Here is a 23,218-nt window from a genome sequence, read left to right on the forward strand (position 1 = left end):
TGTTTGCATCTATGCCAGTAGTTTTAAGTGTTTATGTGTGTGATATACACATACACACACACACACACACACACACACAGAGCACAAATGGAATAAATACATATATGACAAAGATAAAGTGCCGTGTGATGTGGCTGTAAAGAATTCAGAGCTTAGAAGGCAAACATGCAGAATCCAATCTTTAAAAAAATTACAAAAGGTTTATTTACAATAATAAGAAATAACTGCATTTCTTAATAATCAAGAACTGGGTCTGAGCTACTCTAACACCCATCTCTTCTAAGAGGGAAAAACTCAGATCACTACATCTCTCCTGACACACAAGCAGAGAGAGATCTCAAAGCATACAGCACATACTCTCCAGACTAAAGTCTAAGAAGGCAGAAGTCAGATTCAAAAAGGCTTGCAGTAGAAAAATATCAATTTTTAACTATCAATATAATAAACTAACTGCTCCTCATTGAGGACTTAAGACTTGGACAGTGTGGGATTGAATTTCAACAAAATACACATATTAAAACACATTTCTATGAAATGCATATATGCATTTCATAGAAATGCATCTAATTCTAAATTCATCTAATTCTAGAAATTCTAGAATTCTAGAATTCTAGAAATTCATCTAATTCTAAAACAGAAACATGCAGACACACATCAGTTTTAAAAGAGGACATTTTTCACTTGAAATTAAAGAATCCATAATAAGTAAACTAACCAGACGTGGCACCAGCAAAGCAGGGAGAAAGCGTGTTGCATAGTAGGACTGCCTGAAAATACTGAAACAAGAAAGAGGATGGAAGTAAATGTAATGAAGTGGATAAAAGCACCAGCCAAGCAACCAATTTTGCACATAATCTTTTCTGAACAAATATTGCTCTAAGACAGGCATAGGCAAACTTTGGCCCTCCCTCTAGGTGTTTTGGACTTCAACTCCCACAATTCCTAACAGCCTACCGGCTGTTAGGAATTGTGAAAGTTGGGAGTCCAAAACAATTGTAGAGAGGGCCAAAGTTTGCCCATGTCTGCTCTAAGAAAAGAGTTATCACATAATGAAGTGCAACACCACTGAAAAGAGAGTCCCTACCTGGCTTCCATGACACTTGCTGGGATCCTCCCTGTGTTTTCAAATATCTGCACAGCCTTTTCAACATCCTGAAGGGCCTGACACTGAGGCTGATCCACAAAGATAACAGAAAAGAGAGCATGTATTTGACTGTCAAGCAATGCGGCTTCCCCTGCCCCAATTAAAGGACCAATCTCAGTTTGGGAAAGGTCTCTCTCTCCCAGGTATTTCTTTGGCCTAGGTGGCTCTGAGATACCTGGACAGCTTCTTTTGGAGAAGATAAATCCTCATAGAGGCCCATGTCTTCTATGGAAACCTGGGAAAGAGAAGCACAGCTTGAGGATGGACCCAGAGGGTAAGCTGACCACTGAACAAAAGTGAACTTCTATTGGTTTGGGAGAAGGTTTCTTTTGTGGACTACAGAAACTGCAGAATCCATTGACCACATTAGATGGGGATTCTGGGGACTGTAGTCCCGGATCTAGAACAAGGATCATAAATGTTGAGCCAGTGGGCTTATTAACGTAAAACCCTCCCCATGAATGTACAACAGAGTAACTTAGCAGCTGCAGCGTGACAGAGCACCAGTAGCCCAAAGTGATAAAAAAAACAAATCACACAGACTAATGTTATCTCTGTGGCACTCCAAAACAGGAAAAGCCCTCTGACTTCAAACATCACACCGTTGAGTGGGAAAAACAACCCTTTTATTGAAGATAATTAAAAGGCAGTAAAGTAAAAAAGCACTTTAAAGAAATAGGTAAATCCAATTAGGTAAGAAGATATGCAGGAACAAAATAGTCCAGAGTAATAGACCAGCAAAGTCCATGAAAGCAAAACTTATCTAATAAAATCCAAGAAACCAGGGAACATGAATCCAAGACACACATATAAAATCATAGAATCCAAGAATCAAAACAATGAAACAAAAGGCACTTAAATATGAATATTCCAAGCAAAGCTTCCATGAAACAAGGACGAGATCTTGATTTGATTCCAAATGATGCTTCATCTGACTACATATCCTGTACTTGGGACTTTTATCTCCTCATTAGCTAAGTCTCTAGTGCTCAGAAATTGGTTTCGCTTTAGCTGAGAATCTCTTATCTTTTTCTCTCAAAGCCTGGCAGAATGTCAAAGCCACTGTTCGGCTTTTCTGTTTTGACTGATCTCTTGTCTATTGTTCATTGATTTCTGCAGCTGGGCCAGGTGCTGAGCTGTTTTCATGTGCCCAATCATGGGAACTCTATGGTAGCAATTCAGGGAGCACACCATTATCCCCACACCCCTCAGGGACATTCTCATGGGAAACTACACTTTGAACAGGGATCTCCTGGTCATTCTCTGCATCAATATCATTGACCAAACCATTGCCATCTTGAAACTCATTGACATCACTCCCCACATCCAAAGCCCTTGATCCTGAAACACAATCACAGGTTGAGCTCTAACAATCTCTTCCATAGGAGGCTTTTCTTTATAGCAAATTAATATGGTTGCACCATTTGCAAGAACAAGGTTTCCATAACACAAAGAAAGTTCTTTATACTTCCTTCTTTGCTTCCACACTGGGCTTCTTTCTCATGCAGATAAAAAGCTTCACTCTCACAGAGCCTCCTCTCACACTGAAGTTACACAGAAATTTCACACAGTAGCTTTTTACACATAGCAGCCTTCACACATGATGGCCTTCAATCTGGGATTTCCTCTCACCAAAACTTCTTAAGCACCAGGCCTACTCACATCAAGGCCTGCTAACACTGAGGCCTATCTCACACTGAGGCCTTTTTCCCACTGAGGCCTTTTCATACGAGGGCTCTCTCTGACTGATGTCTCTCTCACACTGAGGTGAACTAACACTGAGGCCTAGTAACTCACTGAGGCCTTTCTTCCACAAAGAACTCTCACAGACTGAGGCCCACTAAGCTACAGGGACACCTGCTTATATCGAACTGCAGCTTTTGCTGAGTCATTGCATCCATTTTTCCCTTTCAGTGCTTGACTCACATTTTTGCAATTAAAAATGCCTAATTAATTTTTAATATTTCTGACAATAAATACCAGGTTGGCAGCCAATGCCTTCTCTTTGTGCAAGCCGGGCACTCCGAAAGGATCGGGCTTTGTGCACTCACCTTGAAGTCAGCCAGACGGGTTTTGGCCAAAGCGATGTATTCCAGAAGTAACGGGCGGTATTTGCCCGGAACAAACGGTGGGAGCATGATGTGCACCTGGGGAGAGATGAAGCGCAAGGTAAGCCCTGAGGCACGGAGGGCTCCATGGATGGCAACCACAGGTTGAGCCTTTTCTGCTACTCGCCTTCAAGTGCTGCGGGGTTTCGAAAGGCACAAGCTCTGAGAGGAACTTGAAGAGGAAGACCGAGGCCTTCTTGCTGCTGCTGTGGAAGCCACTGGAGCTCCCAAAGGCAACCTAGAAAGAGAGGAAATGGCATATCTGGAAATTCTATTGTCATTCAGGTAATTCTTTGGTATAGTCCTCCCAGAGGTTACTACAGAGTTTATCATAATGACAAGAGGAAGAGGAAGAAGAAATGTATTACGCACTTCTCCTTGTGACATGAGGTGGGGTACAACAGGTTTAAAACAGAGAGATAAAACATAAAGTTATTAAAATACATATGAGCAAAGACCATCAGCATAGAGCGATGATTCTCCGCCAGCAACTTTGCTGGACTGAACGCCACGTTTATTGGGCGAGTGGGCTTATTAACAAAAGACCCTCCTTATAAATGCACAGCAGAGTAACTTATCAGCAGCAGTGTGACCCAGCACCAGTAGCCCAAAGTGATAAAAAGAACAAAAACACACAGACCAATGTTATCTCTTCCTTAAGAGGCTTTTCTTTATAGCAAAATAATATGGTTGTAGTATTTACAAGAACAAGGTTTCCATAACACAAATAAAGTTCTTTACACTTCCTTCTTTGCTTCCATGTTGGGCTTCTTTCTCATGCAGATAAACAGCTTCGCTCTCACAGAGCCTCCTCTCACACGGAGCTTACACAGAAGCTTCACACAGTAGCTTTTTACACATCAGCCTTCATACTGGAGCTTCACATACGATGGCCTTCAACCTTGGGCTTCTCTCACAGCAGCTTCTCAAACCAGGCTTTCTCATACCAAGGCCCAGTAACACTGAGGCCTATCCACACACTGAGGCCTTACTCCCACTTGAGCATTGGAATTGGAGGTCAGCTGTTACCAATCAGTGCTGTGGATTTTGAAGAGACACTAATGCAGGGCAAAAGAGACACTAATGCAGGGCAAAGGAAGAAGGCGCCTCAAGCAAAACCTTATTGGGATCACCTTCCATCTGAAAATGTATGTCTTCACTTCAAAAGACTATGCAGATGCAGAATAACCCTCTACAGTCATTTGCAGACCCACCACCAAGACTCGAAAGACAATCATTCTCGGTCATGAGTGATAGATGATGACGATGATGATGATGATGATGATGATATAATGCTTAATACACAGAAGACCACACTATAAAACACAGGTTAAAACTCACAAGTCAAAATTCACTGGGTCGTTGTGGCAGAGGACATAGCATATTCCTGAGATGCCTCTTTAGGTCCTCCAATGCAACTCTGTGGTGTGTTGGGACCAGAAATGATGTAATTTAATGGACTTACTCCAGACAGAACTCACACTTTAATCTAGGCTCTTACCTTAAACCATTCTGAGTAAGGCATGAATACAGCAGGGCCCTCCAGGCCAGCCTGGCGCGCGATCAGGAAGGCCGTCATCATGCTTTCCAAGTCGTAGTCCTCAAACCCTTTCTTCAGCAGATGGCCCAGAAAGTCTAGGAAAAAGGCCCCATGACACACACATTGGCAGAGGGATTTCTTATGGGCTCACCTTGACATTATGTACAGGTTTGCATCCCGCCTTTCTCCCAATATGGGACCCAAAGTGAAAAAAAACAAACTGTGGTGCAAACTTTCAAAAAGCACGGAACAATAATTAAAAACACACACTGAATAACAATCTAAAACATTTTGTTGATACAGCCAATTAGTTGGCTTGACTCATGCCAATCCTATGAAAGAGGCCTACAAGGCACACGGGCTTCAACTGCTTTCCACCGGTCCTACAGACTTGGGATGTATTACATGAAAATATGACAAGTATTACATAGAATATCATATTATAACCAGAATTTCATTTTGGACCAACAGGGAATAACTGGTGTCAGTGTCGTACACCAGAGCAGGAACACCTCTGACCTTAAATACCACAACAGCTTGGTAAAATCAGCAAACAGTTTATTGTGGAATATATATAGGCAAAGCAGTAAAAATAGCAAAATAATAAATAGTCCATAAGCTTCAAAGGGAAACAAGATCCAGGAGTACATAGAGATCCATGAAACACGGCACTTGAAACCATGAAACAAAACACCAGGAAAATCCCATAGGTGAAACTTAAGATCGGCAAAATCTTGGTACATGAAACTCAGAGCAATTGAAAGCAAGACCGTGATAAAATAACAACATTGACTCAACTGAGGCAACTGTCTCCCATCAATCAATATAAATCTTTTCCAGAGTCCAAAATTGAAAGGAAAGCATTTTTCTTTATTTTCCCACCAGATAATGATTTATCTCTTTTGCTGCAGTCAAACTAATCGCCTCAGTCCCTGAAACTCTGCCTTCGTTTACTAAAACGTTGCTTTCTGTCCAAGGTTTCACTATCCTCTCCCTCATTAACTCCTGAACCTGGTAAATCAATCTCAGCATTATTTTCAGAAAGTTGCTCTGAGAAAAGCGGTGAAAGGCCTCTCTCAGGAATGTGGCCTTGTGAATCTTCCTGAGACAGCTCAGGTCTCTCTTCTGATCTTAGCTCAGGCCTAAGCAACCCCTCATCCCCAATGCCAACAGATCCCAGGCCCAGCAACCAGAACATCATCCCCATTCCAATCAAGAACATTCCCATCATGAACATCAACATGAACATCAGACACAATCACAGGCTGAACAGGCTGACATACAACAGCCAGTTGCCTCCTGGGTTACAGGACCTGGTTGCTTTATTTTCCACATTAGTTCCTTTGGTTCTTTCAGACAGAATGCCAAAGTCCTGTCCAACTAAAGGACTTGGTATCTACCTTTAATCAACGGCGCTGCTCCCGATTGGCAGACCAGCAGCGTGGAGACGCAGGAGAGGACGTGATGCCAGTTGACTTCACTCGTCTCCAGGACGTGCTGCAAATGGCGGACCAGCTCCTCTGGCCTGAAGGGCACAAACAACTACAAGGGGAGACAAAGGCGGAAATACCTTTCACAATCCAAGAAAACTGGAAAAACATCCAAGAGTCAGCAGATGGTTTGCTCCTGAGTGAGTAGTGTTATTATGTTTGGTTGAAGACCACGATGGAACGGCAGAAGAACAATAAAAATATTTGCAGAACCCATACACAGTATAGTTATCAAAATCAAAATAAATGTTTCAAGGGAAGCTAGGAATTGTTTGGCCCCCCTGAAGCTGTTGGATTGCAACTCCCAGCATTCCTAGCCATTATGTTGACTCAAACTGTGAGGAGTTGCTATTCTGTATGTGACCTAACAAGACTTTTGAACAGTAATCCAAATAGTTTTCTTTCCTTGCTTTAAAAGGCAGGCTTTTAAAGAAGGCTTTTAAAGAAGGAAGTTTTAAAAGTCAAGTCAGAGGGTGCTGTATTTTTATCTAGATGACAAAATCTTTTGTTATAAGTAATCTGCATTTCAACAGCAGATTTTAACTTGTATTTTAGCTCTGTATCTTTTTGTATGTGTTTTAATAGCATTTCGTCTCTTGTTTTGATGATGTTGTACCCTGCCTTGAGTTGCAAGGAGAGGAAAGATTATTATTATTATTATTATTATTATTATTTGATACACAACAAGATTGGTATACAGCAAACAGGATCACTATGCTGGTTTTTGTGTTTGATCACATGTCGGACACTTTCCAAGTGTCTAGGACTATGTGATGTATCAATGAATAATGTGTGTAGATCTGAGTCAGGTAGCCTTTTGCAGCTGACAGATGGCAATTTGGTCAGCGTCAACTGTTTTTAAGTGCAGGCCAAGGTCTCTAGGCACTGCATCCAGTGTACGGATCCCCAACTGGGACCCCCTTGACTGGCTTGTGTCAGAGTCTTTGCAGTTCGATCTTTAAATCCTTAATTCTGTTGCTGCCTGGGATTGCAACACCGACGATCCACACTTGTTTATTCCCATAATCTTGAGGTCAGGAGTCTTGTGCTCCAAAACTCTGTCAATCTGAATTCAGAAGTCCCAGAGTAGTTTGACCTATTGATTTTCTATAACTTTTTCAGGCTTGTGATTCCCACCAGTTCTTTGTCACAGGTAGATGGCATTCGTGGCACAAGTTCCAATGGATCATCTACCTCTGCTTATAGTCTGTCTGTGTGATCTTCTTGCAGCAGCTGAGTATGTGATTCATTGTTTCGTCTGCTTCCTTGCAGAGTCTTCACTTGGAATCTGTCATTGACTTTTCAATTCTGGCTTTTATGGCCTTTGTTTAATTGCCTGTTCTTAGGCTGCAATAATCAGGCCCTTCGTCTCCTTTTTCAAAGTTCCATTTGTGAGCCACATCCATGTTCTGTCCTTGTCAATTTTTATCTCAATTTTTCCCAGGAACTGTCCATGGAGAGCCTTTTTTGCAAGTTTTCTCTTCTGCTCTCCATTGTATTTTTACAGTATTTATTTATTTATTTACCATATTTGTATAATGCCATATTTGTATAATGCCAATAGGCGACTCAAGGCAGTTCACAGTCGGCAGTGATTCGATGCCATAACAAATATCAGAATACAGTTAAACAATTATAAAAACAATTCAATATTTAAAATGTAATATAAAAGAAACGATAATATCTACAAAAAACAAGAACCTCAGCGTCTCCTTACTGTACTCACTCTTTGTCTTTTGCACTTATTATTGTATTGCTATTATTATTATTATTATTTAATTGGTTTTAAGAGTTTTAACTGTTTATTTTTAATGCTGCTCGTGTTTAATTCTATTTTAATGTTTCTATATGTTTAGGTTTTACATTGTATTGTATGGGTTTTATGGGGAGTCATTTTTTGAGTTTCTTTTTTTAGAGGGATAAAAGCAGGATACAAATAATAATAGTAGCTTTTAATTAAAAACAAAATAAAAATAACAGATACTATACTGACTTTTCTTTTGCTTCCACCTCTAACCTTTTGCCCCATTTTGCAAGCTTTCTGAGTGGAGCAAAACCTTCCTGACAACATTGTGGGGCTTCCTTCTCCCCATTTATTCCGTGTTTCAGCATCGATCTGCTCAATCTAAACCCTTATTTTATGTGGACTGGGATGGGAAAGTGAAAAGGTGTAGTTGCAGGAATCAAGTGCTTTTAAACAATTTGGGCTGTTTTAAAAAAGAGCAGGATGACTGTGAAATGCTCGCAATCAAACCCCAATTAAGGAAGACTTACTTTTCTGTACAGCAAGGTGAGCACCGCATTGGTCCGCGCAAAAGTCCATTCTCTCTGCAGAGGAATGGCATCGGAAACTGATAGAAAGAAAAAAAAACTCATTTCACACAATGTAAGGCCGGGGCTGCCGTTAAATAAAAATAAGCAACAATTAGCTTGCTTTTGCCTGATGGAATAAGGCTGTCAATGATTTCTAAAAGATTCCCCTGATGGTAACCTCAAGACCTTATATGCACAGTCCATTCAATGTAGGAGATGTCAAAAGGACATGGACTGTGTCACCAACTCCTTAACAGCTAGCATCCTATTTATGAAATTTGTGTTGTTTCCCCCACAAAATTGGAACTCAAAGAGGTTCACAATTTAAGAAAGACCAATATACTTCAAAACATACAAAAGTGAGTCATGAAAACAGAATCAAGAAATTTTGGTCAAAAAAATCAACTTCCAAAAAGCTGGGTTGACTTCTTCAGGGATTAACGGTACTCTCCCTTCTTCATACAAGAATAGCTCTTAACTTTCAAAATCAACTGATAACATGAGTTTATATGGCAACCTTTAGGTGCTTTAGATGCTCTTACTGCCTATTACAGGGAAAACCAGTTGATTCATAATCCATCTAAAATGCAAACATGTGCTTTTCACCTTACGAACAGACAAGCATCTTGAGCTCTGAAGATGACCTGAGAAGAAATCCCACTGGAGCATTGTGGCACACCAAAACACCTGGGAGTCACTCTGGGCTGTGCTCTGACTCACAAGAAGCACTGCTTGAATATCAAGCAAAAAGTGCCGCTAGAAATAATATCATATGAAAGCTGATGGGCATAACCTGGGGATCGCAACCAGACACAGTGAAGACATCTGCCCTTACGCTTTGCTACTCTGCTGCTGAATATGCATGCCCAGTGTGGAAAATATCTCACCACGCTAAAACAGTAGATGTGGCTCTTAATGAGACATGGCGCATTATCACAGGGTGTCTACACCCCACATCAGTGGAGAAATTACACTGTTTAGCTGGTATTGCATCATTTGACATCTGCCGGGAAGTAGCAGCCAGCAATTAAAGGACCAAGGCAGTGACATCTCTGGCTCACCCTCTGTTCAGATATTAGTCAGCACGCTAACGACTTAAAACAAGAAACAGCTTCCTACGATCTACAGATATACTCGCAGGAACACCTCAGCAAGCGAGAGTCAAAAAGCGGCAGGCTAAAACTGCAACCTCAATCAGTGGTTGAGACTAGATGAGAAAGTCACTCGTGGGCACACAGAAATCTGGGCAACCTGGAAGGCACTGAGCTCTGGCACAATGAGATGCAGAGCCAATCTTAAAAAATGTGGCTGCAAAGTGGAGTCCACAAAATGCGAGTGCGAAGAAGAGCAAACCACAGACCACCTATTACAATGTAACCTGAGTCCTGCAACATGCACAATGGAGGACATTCTCGCAGTGACACCAGAGGCACTCCAAATGGCCAGCTTCTGGTCAAAGGACATTTAGCATAATGCCAAGCTTTAAACTTAGTTTGTGTTTTTAAATACATTTTAACATACCCTCAATTTGCTTCTGACATGATAAATAAATAAATATGGCAACCTGTTTATAGTGTTACAATAATTCACCCAACAGTAAAAGAATGAAATGCAATTTATATTAAAAACAGCTCAATTTAAACAGAACCCCAGAGCCATTGGAAGGGCCTGAATCAAGTGTGTAGGTACTGAAGCCCTACCTTTGAGCTGGGGATTGTAGGTCAGAACCTGGGTCAAAGTTTGGCTGAAGAAGTCCTGCAGGGCCTCAGGCAGGACCAGGCCTTGGTAGGCGCTCACAGTGAACACATGGAGCCTATATATGTGGGAAATAGGGAAAGAAAAGCCCTTAGTGCTCAAGAAGAAGGGCTCCCCAAACGCAGATTGGTTTAATGGCTCCGGTTTTCTCAATGAGCTGCCATTCGGTGTGAAGGCTTCCAAAACATATGAAGATGTTTATTTTAACAGTCTTCACATACATAAAATAATGCACAGAACATTTGTACTGAATAGAAATATGTGGCATATTAAGGAGGAGCAAAAGAGGAGAACATAAAGAAATAATGATAATAATTATAAGAAGAGATAAAAGGAGGAGAAAGGGGAGCAAAAGAATGAGAAGAAAAAGAAAAAGAGAAGATGAAGAAAGAGAAGAAAAGGAGAAAGAAAAGAAAAAGGAGAAGGAGAAGGAGGGGATGAATAAATGAGGAGAAGAAAAAAGAGAAGGAAAAGAAAAGGAGAGGAAGAGGAGGAAGAAATAAGGACAAGAAGAAAAAAGAGGAGAAGAATGGGGAGGAGAAGAAAAAGAAGAAGGAGGAAATAAAAAGAAAGAGGAGAAAGAGAAGGAAAAGAAAAAGGAGAAGGAGAAGAAATAAGGAGAAGGAAGGAAAAGAAAAAAGCAGAAGGAGAAAAGAAAGAGGAGGAGAAAGAGAAGGAAAAGAAAAAGGAGAAGTAGTAGAAGAATAAATAAGGAGAAGGAAAAGAAAAAAGCAGGAGGAAGAGAAAAAAGAGAAGGAAAAGAAAAGAAGGAGAAGAAGAGGAGGAGAAAGAGAAGGAAAAGAAAAGGAGAAGAAAGAAAGAGAAGAAGAAGAAATAAGAAAAAGAAAAAGAACGAGGAGAAAGAGAAGGAAAAGAAAAGGGAGAAGAAGAAGAAATAAAGAGAAAGAAAAGAAAAAGAGGGAGGAGAGAGCAAATGAATGATGCAGTTCAGAAGGGAAAGGGATAATTGGGAAAAGATTGAAGCGTATTAGTTTCCAGGGCCTGGTCTTCTTTTAAAACGCAATCAAATAACAAATATAAGCAGGATATTCGTATTCAATTTAAGTTTGACATTAAGGGCCCACGCAACCATATAACCCAGAATATCAAGGCAGAAAATCCCACAATATCTGCTTTGTACTAAGTTATCTGAGTCCACACTGCCATATATTCCAGTTCAAAGCAGAAAATGTGGGATTTTATTCAGCTGTGTGGAAAGGGCCTCGGTTTCCATTGAGCAGAAGCTTTTGAAGCTCTAGGCCGCTTGCTTCCAAAATTCAGAATCCCATTTGAAGCATTCAGTGTGCATTATATTAAGACTGCAAACTATACAAAGAAGTCGCTATTCATGTTCATTCCATTATCATCCCTGAACTATAATACTACATCCAAATATATTTTTTAAATAAATGCTCTGATAAGCAGCTAATTTCATGACATTCAGCTCTTAATGATTTCCAGTGTTTCACTGCAGCTGCAGAATATAAAGACTGAAATGAGTTCTAGACAAGAGAGAAATACGATTTGGTTTCGACGGGAAACACTCTTCCCACATTAAAGAGACATCTTTTCAAAACTGGCCTTTCAAAACCATCCCATTGTTCACTGATTAAAATAAATAATGGCTTTCACATTAAATCCTTGAGCCTTTTCTTTTGTTAAGGGAAATCGGGATAAACCTATTCCTGTTTATCTTCTGCCCAATCTCTGAAATTGCTGAAGGGTCAACAATGAAAGGCTTGGCATAAACTAACAATACAAACAACTGCATTGCTCTGAGTGTTCCAGGCTGTCTGGCGATGTTCCAGAAGTATTCTCTCCTGACATTTTCCCCACATCTATGGCAGGCATCCTCAGAAGATGAGAGGTCTGTTGGAAACTAGGAAAATGGGGTGGGAATGTTCCGGGTGGGAGAAAAAACTCTTGTCTGTTTGACAAGGCAGCTGTGAAAGTTTCAATTGGCCATCTTGATTAGCATTGATTAGCCTTTCAGTTTCAAGGTCTGGCAGTTTACTGCCTGGGGAAATCCTTTGTTGGGAGGTGTTAGCTGGCCCTCATTCATTCGTGTCTCGAATTCCCCTGTTTTCTGAGTGTTGTCTTTATTTACTGCACCGATTTAGAGGTTTTTTTAATACTGGTAAGCCAGATTTGGTTCATTTTCACGGTTTCCTCCTTTCTGTTGAAATTGTCCAAATGCTTGAGCACTTGAGCAGAGTACCTGGTGAACTAACCTGGACACAGCATATTATTGAAGAACACAGAAATGCTACTTCTTCTCCTTTTTCTTTTTCTTTTCCTTCTCTTTCTCCTCCTCTTTTTTCTTTTTCTTCTCCTTATTTCTTCCTCTTTCTCCTCCTTCTCTTTTTTCTTTTCTTTCTCCTTTTCTTTTTCTTCTCTTTTTTCTCCTCCTCCTCCTCCTTTTTCTTTTCCTTCTCCTTATTTCTTCTTCTTCTCTTTCTCCTGTAGCCGGGAGAAGGCAGGCTTGGCCTGGGGAGGAGGCTGGTGGCGCGGGCCCAAAGTCACTTCGCCAGCCCCTTCCCCCGCCTTCTCCTGGCTCTTTGATTGTAGGTGAACTAGAAATCCCAGCAACTACAACTCCAAAATGCCAAGGTCTATTTTCCCCAAACTCCACCTGTGTTCATATTTGGGTATGTTGAGTATCAGTGTCAAGTTTGGTCTGCATCCATCACTGTTTGAGTCCACAGTGCTCTCTGGATGTAGGGGAACTACAACTCCAAAACTCAAGGTCAATGCCCACCAAATCCTTGCAGTATTTTATGTTGGACATGGGAGTTCTGTGTGTCAAGTTTAGTTCAATTCCATCATTAGTGGAGTTCAGAATGCTCTTTGATTGTAGATGAACTATAAATCCCATTTCCTAAATGACAAAATCAACCCTCCCCCAAACCCACCATCATTCAAATGTTGGCGTATCAGATATTTGTGCCAAATTTGGTCCAGTGAATGAAATACATTCTGTATTGAATATATTTACATTATTCATAACAGGAGCAGAATTACAGTTCTGAAGTAGCAACAAAAATAATTTTATGGCTGGGGGTCATCACAACATGAGTAACTGTATTAAGGGGTTGCGGCATTAGGAAGGTTGAGAAACACTGATCTATGGCAAGCATCCTCAGAGGTTGTTAGGTGACAACAATCCTATCTCTTCAGCCAAAAGCGCGCCCACACTTCCCGTTGAAATACTAATAAGCTTATATCTGTTAACACCTCCAGGAAAAGGAGAGATGCTCACCAGTTCTTTGCAGCCTTCAGGGAAGAAGGGCCTTCCTGCTTCTCTTTGGCCACAGAATCAAGCAGCCCTAAACACAAAACAAACAAACACCCCCTAAAATCATTAAGAGGCAAAAGAATGCCAGGAAGAATAAGGTTAAACAATCAAATGGGGAAATACGCATTCAATTGCAAAATGATGCTCATCCTTTTTTAAAAGCTGACCTCATTAAGAGAAGGAGGGAAAAGGGAGAGTTAGTTCATTAACCACTGGAACCATTTATGAGCATTTTCTTCCAAGGCAGAGGCAGGGAAGCCATTAACCCTGACCTTGAACCACTTTGCAGAGCTTGGGATGCGCCACTTTTGCAATACTGAAAGGATGCCCTAATTTTGATGCTGCAGATGTAACTGGGCCACAACTGCCAAGGAAGGCTTAAACATGAGAGGGCCGCTACAGCATATGCTGGCGGCGCATGAGAAAAACTATGGCTGGCAGTAGATTCCAAGAGTTTTGTTTTAACTTTTGTATCGGGTATTTTAATATGTTTTTATATATTTTAATATCTATAGAAATAAAATTGTAATGTTCATTTGTGGGATTAACATAACTCAAAAACTATTGGATGAATTCACACCAAATTTGGACACAATACACGTATGAGGCCAATGAGTGACCATCACTCATAAAAACAGTGAAAAACACAGCAGAAGGGGCTTAAAAAGTAAAAAAAATAAAAATTACATTACAACATATGTGCAAAACCATATATATATATATATGTGTGTGTGTGTGTGTGCGTGTGTGTGTGTGCAAACACACATATATACACAACTATATACACACACATATACACACATGCACAAAACACATATACACAGACTGGGCCACAGCAACGTATGGCAGGGGGTGGCTAGTGTTTAATATATTTATAGGAGTCCCCAGTGGTGTAGTGAGTTAAACCGCTGAGCTGCTGAACTTGCTGACTGAAAGGTCAGCAGTTCGAATCCGGGGTGTGGAGTGAGCTCCTGCTGTTACCCTAGCTTCTGCCAACCTAGCAGTTCAAAAACATGCAAATGTGAGTAGATCAATAGATACCGCTCCGGCGAGAATGTAATGGCTTCATGCTGGCCTCATGACCTTGGAGGTGTCTACGGACAACACTGGCTCTTCGGCTTAGAAATGGAGATGAGCCCCACCCCCCAGAGTCGGACACAACTAGACTTATTTATTTATTTAGTTTATTTACGACATTCATATGCCGCCCTTCTCCCCCCGAAGGGGACACAGAGCGGCTTACAAGGTATATATACGTACAATATATTATATTATTAGCATAGTACAATATCAGTATTAAATATTACTATACTGTACTATACCATTATATTTTAATATTATTAGTATTATATTACATGTAATATAAATATATAATTATAATATTGTATTATTATTAGTATTATATTACATTACATTATATTATTAGAATAGCACAGGAGACAAGGTGAAACTGTCTCCTGGCCCCCTCTCTCTTCACTCTGGCCCAGGGAAACCTTTACCTTTACTAATATATTTTACTATATTTTACTATGTTTTAATATGCAATTTTATAGATGTAATTGACTATGTTGTGTCCTGCCTGGAGCTAAAAGGAGTGACGGGTAATACATAATGATGATGATGGTGATGGTGATGATGATGATGATGATGATGTACTGTTGTTGTAAACCAAAAGAGCATTTCTCTGCTCTACTCCCAATTTGTGTTACAGCTCCGTCTTCTAATTTCTACCCTACAGACATAGTGCCAATTGAAAAACTAATTATATACACAGCACAACAATTATATACACAGTCAGCAAACTCCACTATAATTTAGATCCAATGCAATTGCTTTCCATGTTGAAGAACTTACATGCCAGCATTCTCTCAAGGACAGCGCAGTAAATCTGTGAAGACAAAAGGCAGCCATTAACTTTGAAGCTGTTTCGAGTGAATGACATGCCACATTGCTTAGCAGATCAACAGATCCGTCAGTTGATTCAAGTGTAGATTAAGTGAAGGAGAACTAGGTACACATGGCTTCTCAGACCTCATTTGGGAAGGTCAGCCAAGAGTTTGGATGATGGACTTGTTGCCTTGACTTGAAGGCTGTCTGAGATTTTTTGGGAGATTCAAAGATCGAGTATTCCACTGACCACAAAGGGAAGATGATAAAGAAACGCAAAATACAAACGATCTACAGACCCACCAAGAAAATCCAACAAATGCTACATTCAGCAAAGGACAAGAGGGACCCTCTACCACTGCAGAAGTCTACCGTATACCATGCAGCTGTGGACAAGTCTACGTAGGGACCCCCAAATGCAGCAGCATTGCCCAAACACGAATCAAGGAACATGAAAGGCACTGCAGACTACTTCAACCAGAGACGTCAGCCATAGCAGAACACCTGATGAACCAACCTGGACATAGCATATCATTTGAAAACACAGAAATGCTGGCCCGCTCTAACAACCACCATGTCCAACTACACAGAGAGGCTACTGAAATCCACAAGTATGTGGACAATTTCAACAGAAAGGAGGAAACCATGAAAATGAACATCTGGCTATCAGTATTTTTAAAGAATTCTAAAATCAGGACAGTAAATAAAGAGCAACACTCAAAAAGCAGGGGAAATCCAGACAAGAATCAATCAGGACCAGCTAAAACCTCCCAACAAAGGATTCCCCCAGGCGGAAAACAGCCAAATTTTGAAGCTGCAAGGCCATTCAATGCTGATCAAGGTGGCCAATTGCAACATTCAGACCTGCGTCAAGCAGACAAGAGTTCTTTCTCCCACCCTGGACGTTCCACAGATACATAAACCCCACTTGCCTAGTTTCCAACAAGACTCGTCAACCTCTGAGGATGCCTGCCATAGATGTGGGCGAAACGTCAGGAGAGAATGCTTCTGGAACATAGCCAGACAGCCCAGAAAACTCACAACAACCCAGTGATTTGGCATTGCTCCTTTATCTTATCCATGAACTATTAGATGGGAGCGGAACTACAAGAGATCAGGGTTTTTTTTTTTGGCTTATCCCAAGCTATCCTCGACCTTGTGCTTCTTAAGCAAGAGCTTGGAAACATTGTGGATTTGGACTATTATTATTCTGATGTTTATTTATACCCTCCTTTATCTCTCCCGAAGAAGACTCAAAGCGACGACAACTCCCAGATCCCTTCAAGACCAACCTTGTTGCACTATTTATTTTTTATTTATTTATTTATTTACGACATTTATGTGCCGCCCTTCTCACCCCAATGGGACTCAGAGCGGCTTACAAGATATATATACATACAATATATATTATTAGCATAGTACAATATCAGTTTTAAATATTGCTAAGAGTTAAAATACAAGTTAAAATCATCTAATGAAATACAGATTAAAATTCACAGATTAATTCAAAGACAGAACCCAAAACCTGCTTCACAGGCCCTTATTCTATTCACATTCATTGCTACAGTGGTAGAAAAGCCTGTTCTATGAGCCCTTACTTTGGACAGCTTTGGTGACAATGACTTCTTTCCTGGCTCAGATGTCTTCTGAAATCCATGACGAAGGAAGACAGATGCCAAGCCTAAAGACGAAAGGCAAAGATACCATCAAAGGTTCAAAATGGTTGGGAAAAGAGAATGGAAGGGAGGGGACGAGTACAGGGAACCACAGGGCTGAGAATTTTATATACCAAACACAGTGAATTCTGAGTCTAGAGCAAAGATAGGCAAAGTGTGGCCCTGAACTCCTCCAAAATCCACTTAGATGCATTATATGGTCAGTGTAGGCCAGGCATGGGCCACGGCTGTTAGGAATGGTGGGAGGTCCAAAACATCTGGAGGACCAAAGTTTGCCCATGCTTTGTTTAGACTCATATTCCTCCCCAGTGCTAGGTCTCCCAAGGGCCAGGATTGCTTTCAACTGCTGATCTTACCTGTCAGGAGGCTCCCCTGGTGCTCTGCGTCTAGGGAAGGGCCTTCTGTCTCACTGCACAGAAGGCAAAGGTCACGGCATAGCCAGTCCACTGATGCAGACGCGTCTAGATTACTAAGAAGACACACAACACTGAAGTTGGCCTCACCTGCTCTCATTTTGTACGTCGTGTACTCAACCACATGTCCCAGTATCCCCTAAACAGTGATGCTGGTATCTTAAAAGAAATTCCGTAATCCCAAGAAGGCAATATATTGGCTGAGCTTAAGGTTTCCATAACACAAACAAACACATAGTAGCTTTACACACAGCAGCCTTCACACTGGAGCTTTCCCAAAGAAGGCATTATCTCACACTGAGGTTTACCTCATACTCCTCAGGATGACATTAGCTTTGGTCCACTGCCTCTAACATTGGCTGAGCTTAAGGTTTCCATAACACAAACAAACAAATACATAGTAGCTTTACACGCAGCAGCCTTCACACTGGAGCTTTCCCAAAGAAGGCTTCTCTCACACTGAGGTTTACCTCATACTCCTCAGGATGACACTAGCTTTGGTCCACTGACTCGAACATTGGCTGAGCTTAAGGTTTCCATAACACAAACAAACAAACACATAGTAGCTTTACACACAGCAGCCTTCACACTGGAGCTTTCCCAAAGAAGGCTTCTCTCACACTGAGGTTTGCCTCATACTCCTCAGGATGACACTAGCTTTGGTCCAATGACTCAAACATTGGCTGAGCTTAAGGTTTCCATAATACAAACAAACAAACACATAGTAGCTTTACATGCAGCAGCCTTCACACTGGAGCTTTCCCATATAAGACATCTCTCACACTGAGGTGTACCTCCTATTCCTCAGGATGACACTAGCTTTGGTCAACTGACTAACAGGCTTTCAGTGCTTGACTCACATTTTTGTTATTAAAAATACCTAGTTATTTTTTAATATTCCTGAAACTATAATCAAGTTTGGTTTTCTTTTAAAGTTCTTGGGAGATTGACCCTTAAAATACCTTGGCTTTGGAACTGTCAAAGGGAATTAAATGGCAAATATAATGATCAAAGATCTGGAAACCATGAATCCCTCTGAGAAGCAGCTTAGGCAGCTGGCTAGGTTTGGAGAAGAGAAGGCTGTGAGAAGAGGACAGGAGAGCTATGTTTCAATATCAGAAAGGAGGTTCCATTGATGAGGGAGTCAGCTTGTTATCTGCTGCTCCAGGGGCTAGGATGCAAACTGTCAGAAATATTAAAACTTAGCTAGGTATTTTTAATTACAAAATGTGAGTCAAGCACTGAAGGGTGCAATGGGTGCAATGACTCAGCAAAAGCTGCAGTTCTATATAAGGAGGTGCACCTGTAGCTTAGTACGTGTCAGTCTGAGGTAAATCTCAGTGGGAGAAAGGTCTCAGTCTGTGAGAAGGCCTCACAGTGTAAGGTGGGCCCACAGTGTGAGGTAGGCCTTAATCTATGGCATTGGTTCTCAACCTATGGGTCCCCAGGTGTTTTGGCATACAACTCCCAGAAATCCCAGCCAGTTTACCAGCTGTTAGGATTTCTGGGAGTTGAAGGCCAAAACATCTGGGGACCCACAGGTTGAGAACCACTGGTCTATGAGAAGGCCAAGTGTGAGAAGGCCTAGTGTGAGAGACTTCGGTGAGAGAAGCCCCAGGCTGAAAGACTCATAGGTTAAGCTCCAGTGTGAAGGCCGCTATGTGTAAGGCTACAGTGTGAAGCTCCTGTGTAAGTTCAGTGAGAGAAGAAGCTCTGTGAGAGCAAAGCTGATTATCTGCATGAGAAAGAAGCTCAGCGTGGAAGCAACGAATGAAGTATAAAGAACTTTATTTCTGTTAAGGAAACCTTGTTCTTGTAAATAGTGTAACCATATAATTTTGCTATAATGAAAAGACTCCTAAGGAAGAGATAACATTGGTCTGTGTGGTTTGTTTTATCACTTTGTACTACTGGTGCTGGGTCACGCTGCTGCTAATAAGTTACTCTGTTATACGTTTACGAGGGGGGTCTTTTGCTAATAACCCCACTCGCCCAACACAAACTACAAGAAAAAGGAGTCCACCTAAACATTAAAAAGAACTTCCAGGCAGTCAGAGCTGTTTGACAGTAGAATTTCTGTGATGGAGTCTCCATTTCTGGAGGTTTTTAAGCAAAGGCTGGGTAGCCATCTGTCAGGAGGGCTTTGATGGTGTCTGTCTTCCTGGCAGAAGGGAGTTGGAATGGAAAGCCCTTGGGGATCCCTCCCAACTCAATGGAATCTAGGCTGCCTCGGAGTCAGATGGAGCTTCCTTCTCTGAAGTTATTTAGGAAGGGTTGGATGGCCATCTGTCAGGACAGCTTTGATTGTCTCCCAGCCTGGCAGAAGGGGTTTGGACTGGATGACCCTTGCGGGTCTCTTCCAACTTTATGATTCTATCTTTGTCTCCCAAACTCAAACAGTTGCAGGCAAAAGCCTGGCAAACTGTATGTCAACATGAAAAGATACACAATGTGCTAAGTCCTCACTTACTTTTCCAGCAGCTCATCCAGGGTCAAGAGGCCTTCTCTGTGGAGTTGCCATGCAATGTCCAGGGTGAGTGGGCTCTGAGGAGGAAGCCAGGCTGCAGTAAGAGCATGAATCTTGCAAAGATTGGTGTTGCTATTATTATTATTATTATTACTACTACTATTATTATTATTATCCAGATTTCTTCCCAGCCTTTAACCAAGGCAGCTTACAATGGCCACAGCTGAATGTTCACATAATACAAGAGTTTGAGTTTAGTGAAAATTTCTGTAGATTTTTATTTAAAAAATAAAATCATACCCTTTAAAAAGAGGGGGAAGCAATGGGGAGAAACATCACTATGAAAGGCTTCTTCCCCCATCAGCTCCTGATCAAAAAACTCTCGTTTGACTAATTTATTTACTACATTTCTAATGTACGTGTGTGTATATGTGTCTTAAGTTTTCCTGTCACCTTATGGCATGTCTATGCATCTTGTAGAGTTTTCTTAGATAAGGAATACACAGAAGTGGTTTTTCCCGGAGAATTGCATTCTGTGGAATATAGATATAAGTACCGTATATACTAGAGTATAAACTGACCCGAATATAAGTCAAAGCACCTAACTTCACCACAAAAAAACTGGAGAAACATATTGATTTGAGTAGGAAATGCAGCAGCTACTGGTACATTTCAAAATAGAAATGGATACCAAGAAAATTACATTAATTGAGGCATCAGGAGGTTAAACAGTTTTGAATATTTACATAAAACTGTAATTTAAGATAAGACTGTCCAACTCCGATTAAACCATGATTCTAACCACCTTCAATGTAAATGTGCTTACGCATCCTTCCAATAATAAAGAGTAAAATAATAAATGTAATAAAAATAATAATAAAGTAAAATAATGGAAATGTAATAATAACAGTAATAATAGAGTAAAATAATAAATGTAATAATAAAAATAAAGTAAAATAATAAATGTAATAATAACAATAATAATAAAGTAATAATGATAATAGGTAAACGGTAAAGGTTTCCCCTGACATTAAGTCCATTCGTGTCTGACTCTGGGTGGTGGTGCTCATCTCAACTTCTAAGCTGAAGAGCCGGCGTAGTCCATAGACACCTCCAAGGTCATGTGGCCAGCATGACTGCATGGAGCACCATTGCATTCCCACCAGAGCAGTACCTATTGATCTCACATTTGCATGTTTTCAAACTGCTAGGTTGGCAGAAGCTGGGGCTAACAGTGGGGGTTCATGCCCCTTCCTGGATTCGAACCTGCAACCTTTTGATCAGTAAGTTCAGCAGCTCAGCGGTTTAGCCCACTGCGCCACTGGGGGCTCCAATAATAATAAGTGCTTTTTGAGGGTCTCATGTCATGCTCCTCATAACACAAGGAGAAGGTTTCTTTCTTTCTTTAAGGCCTGACCTGCATTTTCCACATTTCTTGAGCAAACAGCGAAGGACTGAAAGCATTCTGGGAGGCCAGATCCTTCAAAGTGGACAACAGGCAGGACAACTTTTCCTGTAGATGACAAAGAGAACAGTGCGGTGAAGGATTATCAACAGAAACATTATTTTGTCAGTTAACTCATTGAAAGAAAGATGTTTTGTCAATTAATGGTCTGCCTTGTTATGTCATATAGATATGTGGATAATTAGATAAAAGGTAAAGGTTTCCCCTGGCATTTTGATCAGCAAGTTCAGTGGCTCAGCAGTTTAACCTGCCATGTCACTGGGGGCGCCGCCTTTTTCAATGCCTTCCCCTTTTTAAAAGTTACTCAACAGACTACATTACCGCCCCTTACTCTTGGCTCTCCTTTCAGCAGCGTGGCTTGGCCAGACTCCGCAGAGATCTTCTCCACATTCCTTGCAGCCATTCTGGCCGAGAGGATCCCCACCGGCAAACCCAAGGCAGCGGCCTGATCCTGCAAAGCAGAGACTGGGATGCAAAGGGAAAGGTGCTAGTCATGACAAAGGCCAAGAAGGCAGGCCATCTGCTCTACACTGAAATATAATGCAGTTTCATAATGGACTTTAACTGCATTGAGCTGGATTAAATGACTCTACACTGCTATATGTGTCAGAAATGTTACAAATTAACTAGGTATTTCTAATTACAAAAATGTGAGACAAGTACTTGAAAGCATTAAATGTCTGCAATAACTCAGCAAAAGCTGAAGTTCTATATAGCTATGTAGCTACTATGTAGCTTAGTAGCAGTCAGTCTGCGGTAAACCTCAGTGGGAGAAAGGTCTCAGTCTGTGAGAAGGCCTCAGTGTGAGGTAGGTCTTAGTCTATAAGAGAAGCCTCTCTGTGAGGTAGGCATTAGTCTGTGAGAGAAGCCTCTGTGTGAGGTAGGCCTTAGTTTGTGAGAGAAGCCTGTGTGTGAGGTAGGTCTTAGTCTGTGAGAGAAGCCTCAGTGTGAAGTAGGCCGTAGTCTGTGAGAGAAGCCTGTGTGTGGGATAGGCCTTAGTCTGTGAGAAAAGCCTGTGTGTGAGGTAGGCCTTAGTCTGTGAGAGAAGCCTCTGTGTGAGGCAGGCCTTAGTCTGTAAGAGAAGCCTCAGTGTGAGGTAGGCCTTAGTCTGTGAGAAGGTTTGGTGTGAGAAGCTCCAGGTTGAAGGCCTTGTGTGCAAAGCTGTGTGAAGCTCCTGTGTAAGTTTGGTGTGAGAGGGGCTCTGTGAGAGTGAAGCTGTTTATCTGCAAGAGAAAGAGGCCCAGCATGGAAGCAAAGAAGGAAGTATAAAGAACTTTGTGTTCTTGTAATTAGTGCAACCATATTATTTTACTATAAGGAAAAGCCTCCTATGGAAGAGATAACATTGGTCTGTGTGTTTTGTTCTTTTTATCACTTTGGGCTACTGGTGCTGGGTCATGCTGCTGCTGCTAAGTGAGGTAGGTCTTAGTCTGTGAGAGAAGCCTGCATGTGAGATAGGCATTCGTTTGTGAGAGAAGCCTCAGTGTGAGGTAGGCCTTAGTCTGTGAGAAGGTTTGGTGTGAAAAGCTCCAGGTTGAAGGCCTCGTGTGTAAAGCTGTGTGAAGCTCCTGTGTAAGTTTGATGTGAGAGGGGCTCTGTGAGCGTGAAGCTGTTTATCTGCAAGAGAAAGAGGCCCAGCATGGAAGCAAAGAAGGAAGTATAAAG

The 23,218-nt window shown here is 41.3% G+C and overlaps 1 protein-coding gene across 1 annotated transcript in view; it reads right to left on the minus strand.

Moving 5' to 3' along the window:
* The window catches only part of FANCA (FA complementation group A), a 57,778-nt gene that overhangs the window by 29,181 nt on the left and 5,379 nt on the right, over window positions 1–23,218 (minus strand). The window contains exons 4-19 of the mRNA XM_060787907.2: window positions 21,885–22,018; window positions 21,506–21,601; window positions 20,092–20,165; window positions 17,565–17,677; window positions 17,131–17,213; window positions 15,500–15,533; window positions 13,610–13,676; window positions 10,296–10,408; window positions 8,557–8,633; window positions 6,193–6,334; window positions 4,754–4,887; window positions 3,380–3,490; window positions 3,196–3,291; window positions 1,320–1,379; window positions 1,085–1,173; window positions 716–776 (exon numbers count right to left, since the gene is read on the minus strand). Of these exons, the coding sequence (XP_060643890.2) occupies window positions 716–776; window positions 1,085–1,173; window positions 1,320–1,379; window positions 3,196–3,291; window positions 3,380–3,490; window positions 4,754–4,887; window positions 6,193–6,334; window positions 8,557–8,633; window positions 10,296–10,408; window positions 13,610–13,676; window positions 15,500–15,533; window positions 17,131–17,213; window positions 17,565–17,677; window positions 20,092–20,165; window positions 21,506–21,601; window positions 21,885–22,018 (1,484 nt within the window). The remainder of the gene's footprint in view (window positions 1–715; window positions 777–1,084; window positions 1,174–1,319; window positions 1,380–3,195; window positions 3,292–3,379; window positions 3,491–4,753; window positions 4,888–6,192; window positions 6,335–8,556; window positions 8,634–10,295; window positions 10,409–13,609; window positions 13,677–15,499; window positions 15,534–17,130; window positions 17,214–17,564; window positions 17,678–20,091; window positions 20,166–21,505; window positions 21,602–21,884; window positions 22,019–23,218) is intronic.

This window comes from Anolis sagrei, chromosome 8 (genome assembly GCF_037176765.1).
Source record: "Anolis sagrei isolate rAnoSag1 chromosome 8, rAnoSag1.mat, whole genome shotgun sequence".
In the NCBI taxonomy this organism is placed as follows: Eukaryota; Metazoa; Chordata; class Lepidosauria; order Squamata; family Dactyloidae; genus Anolis; species Anolis sagrei.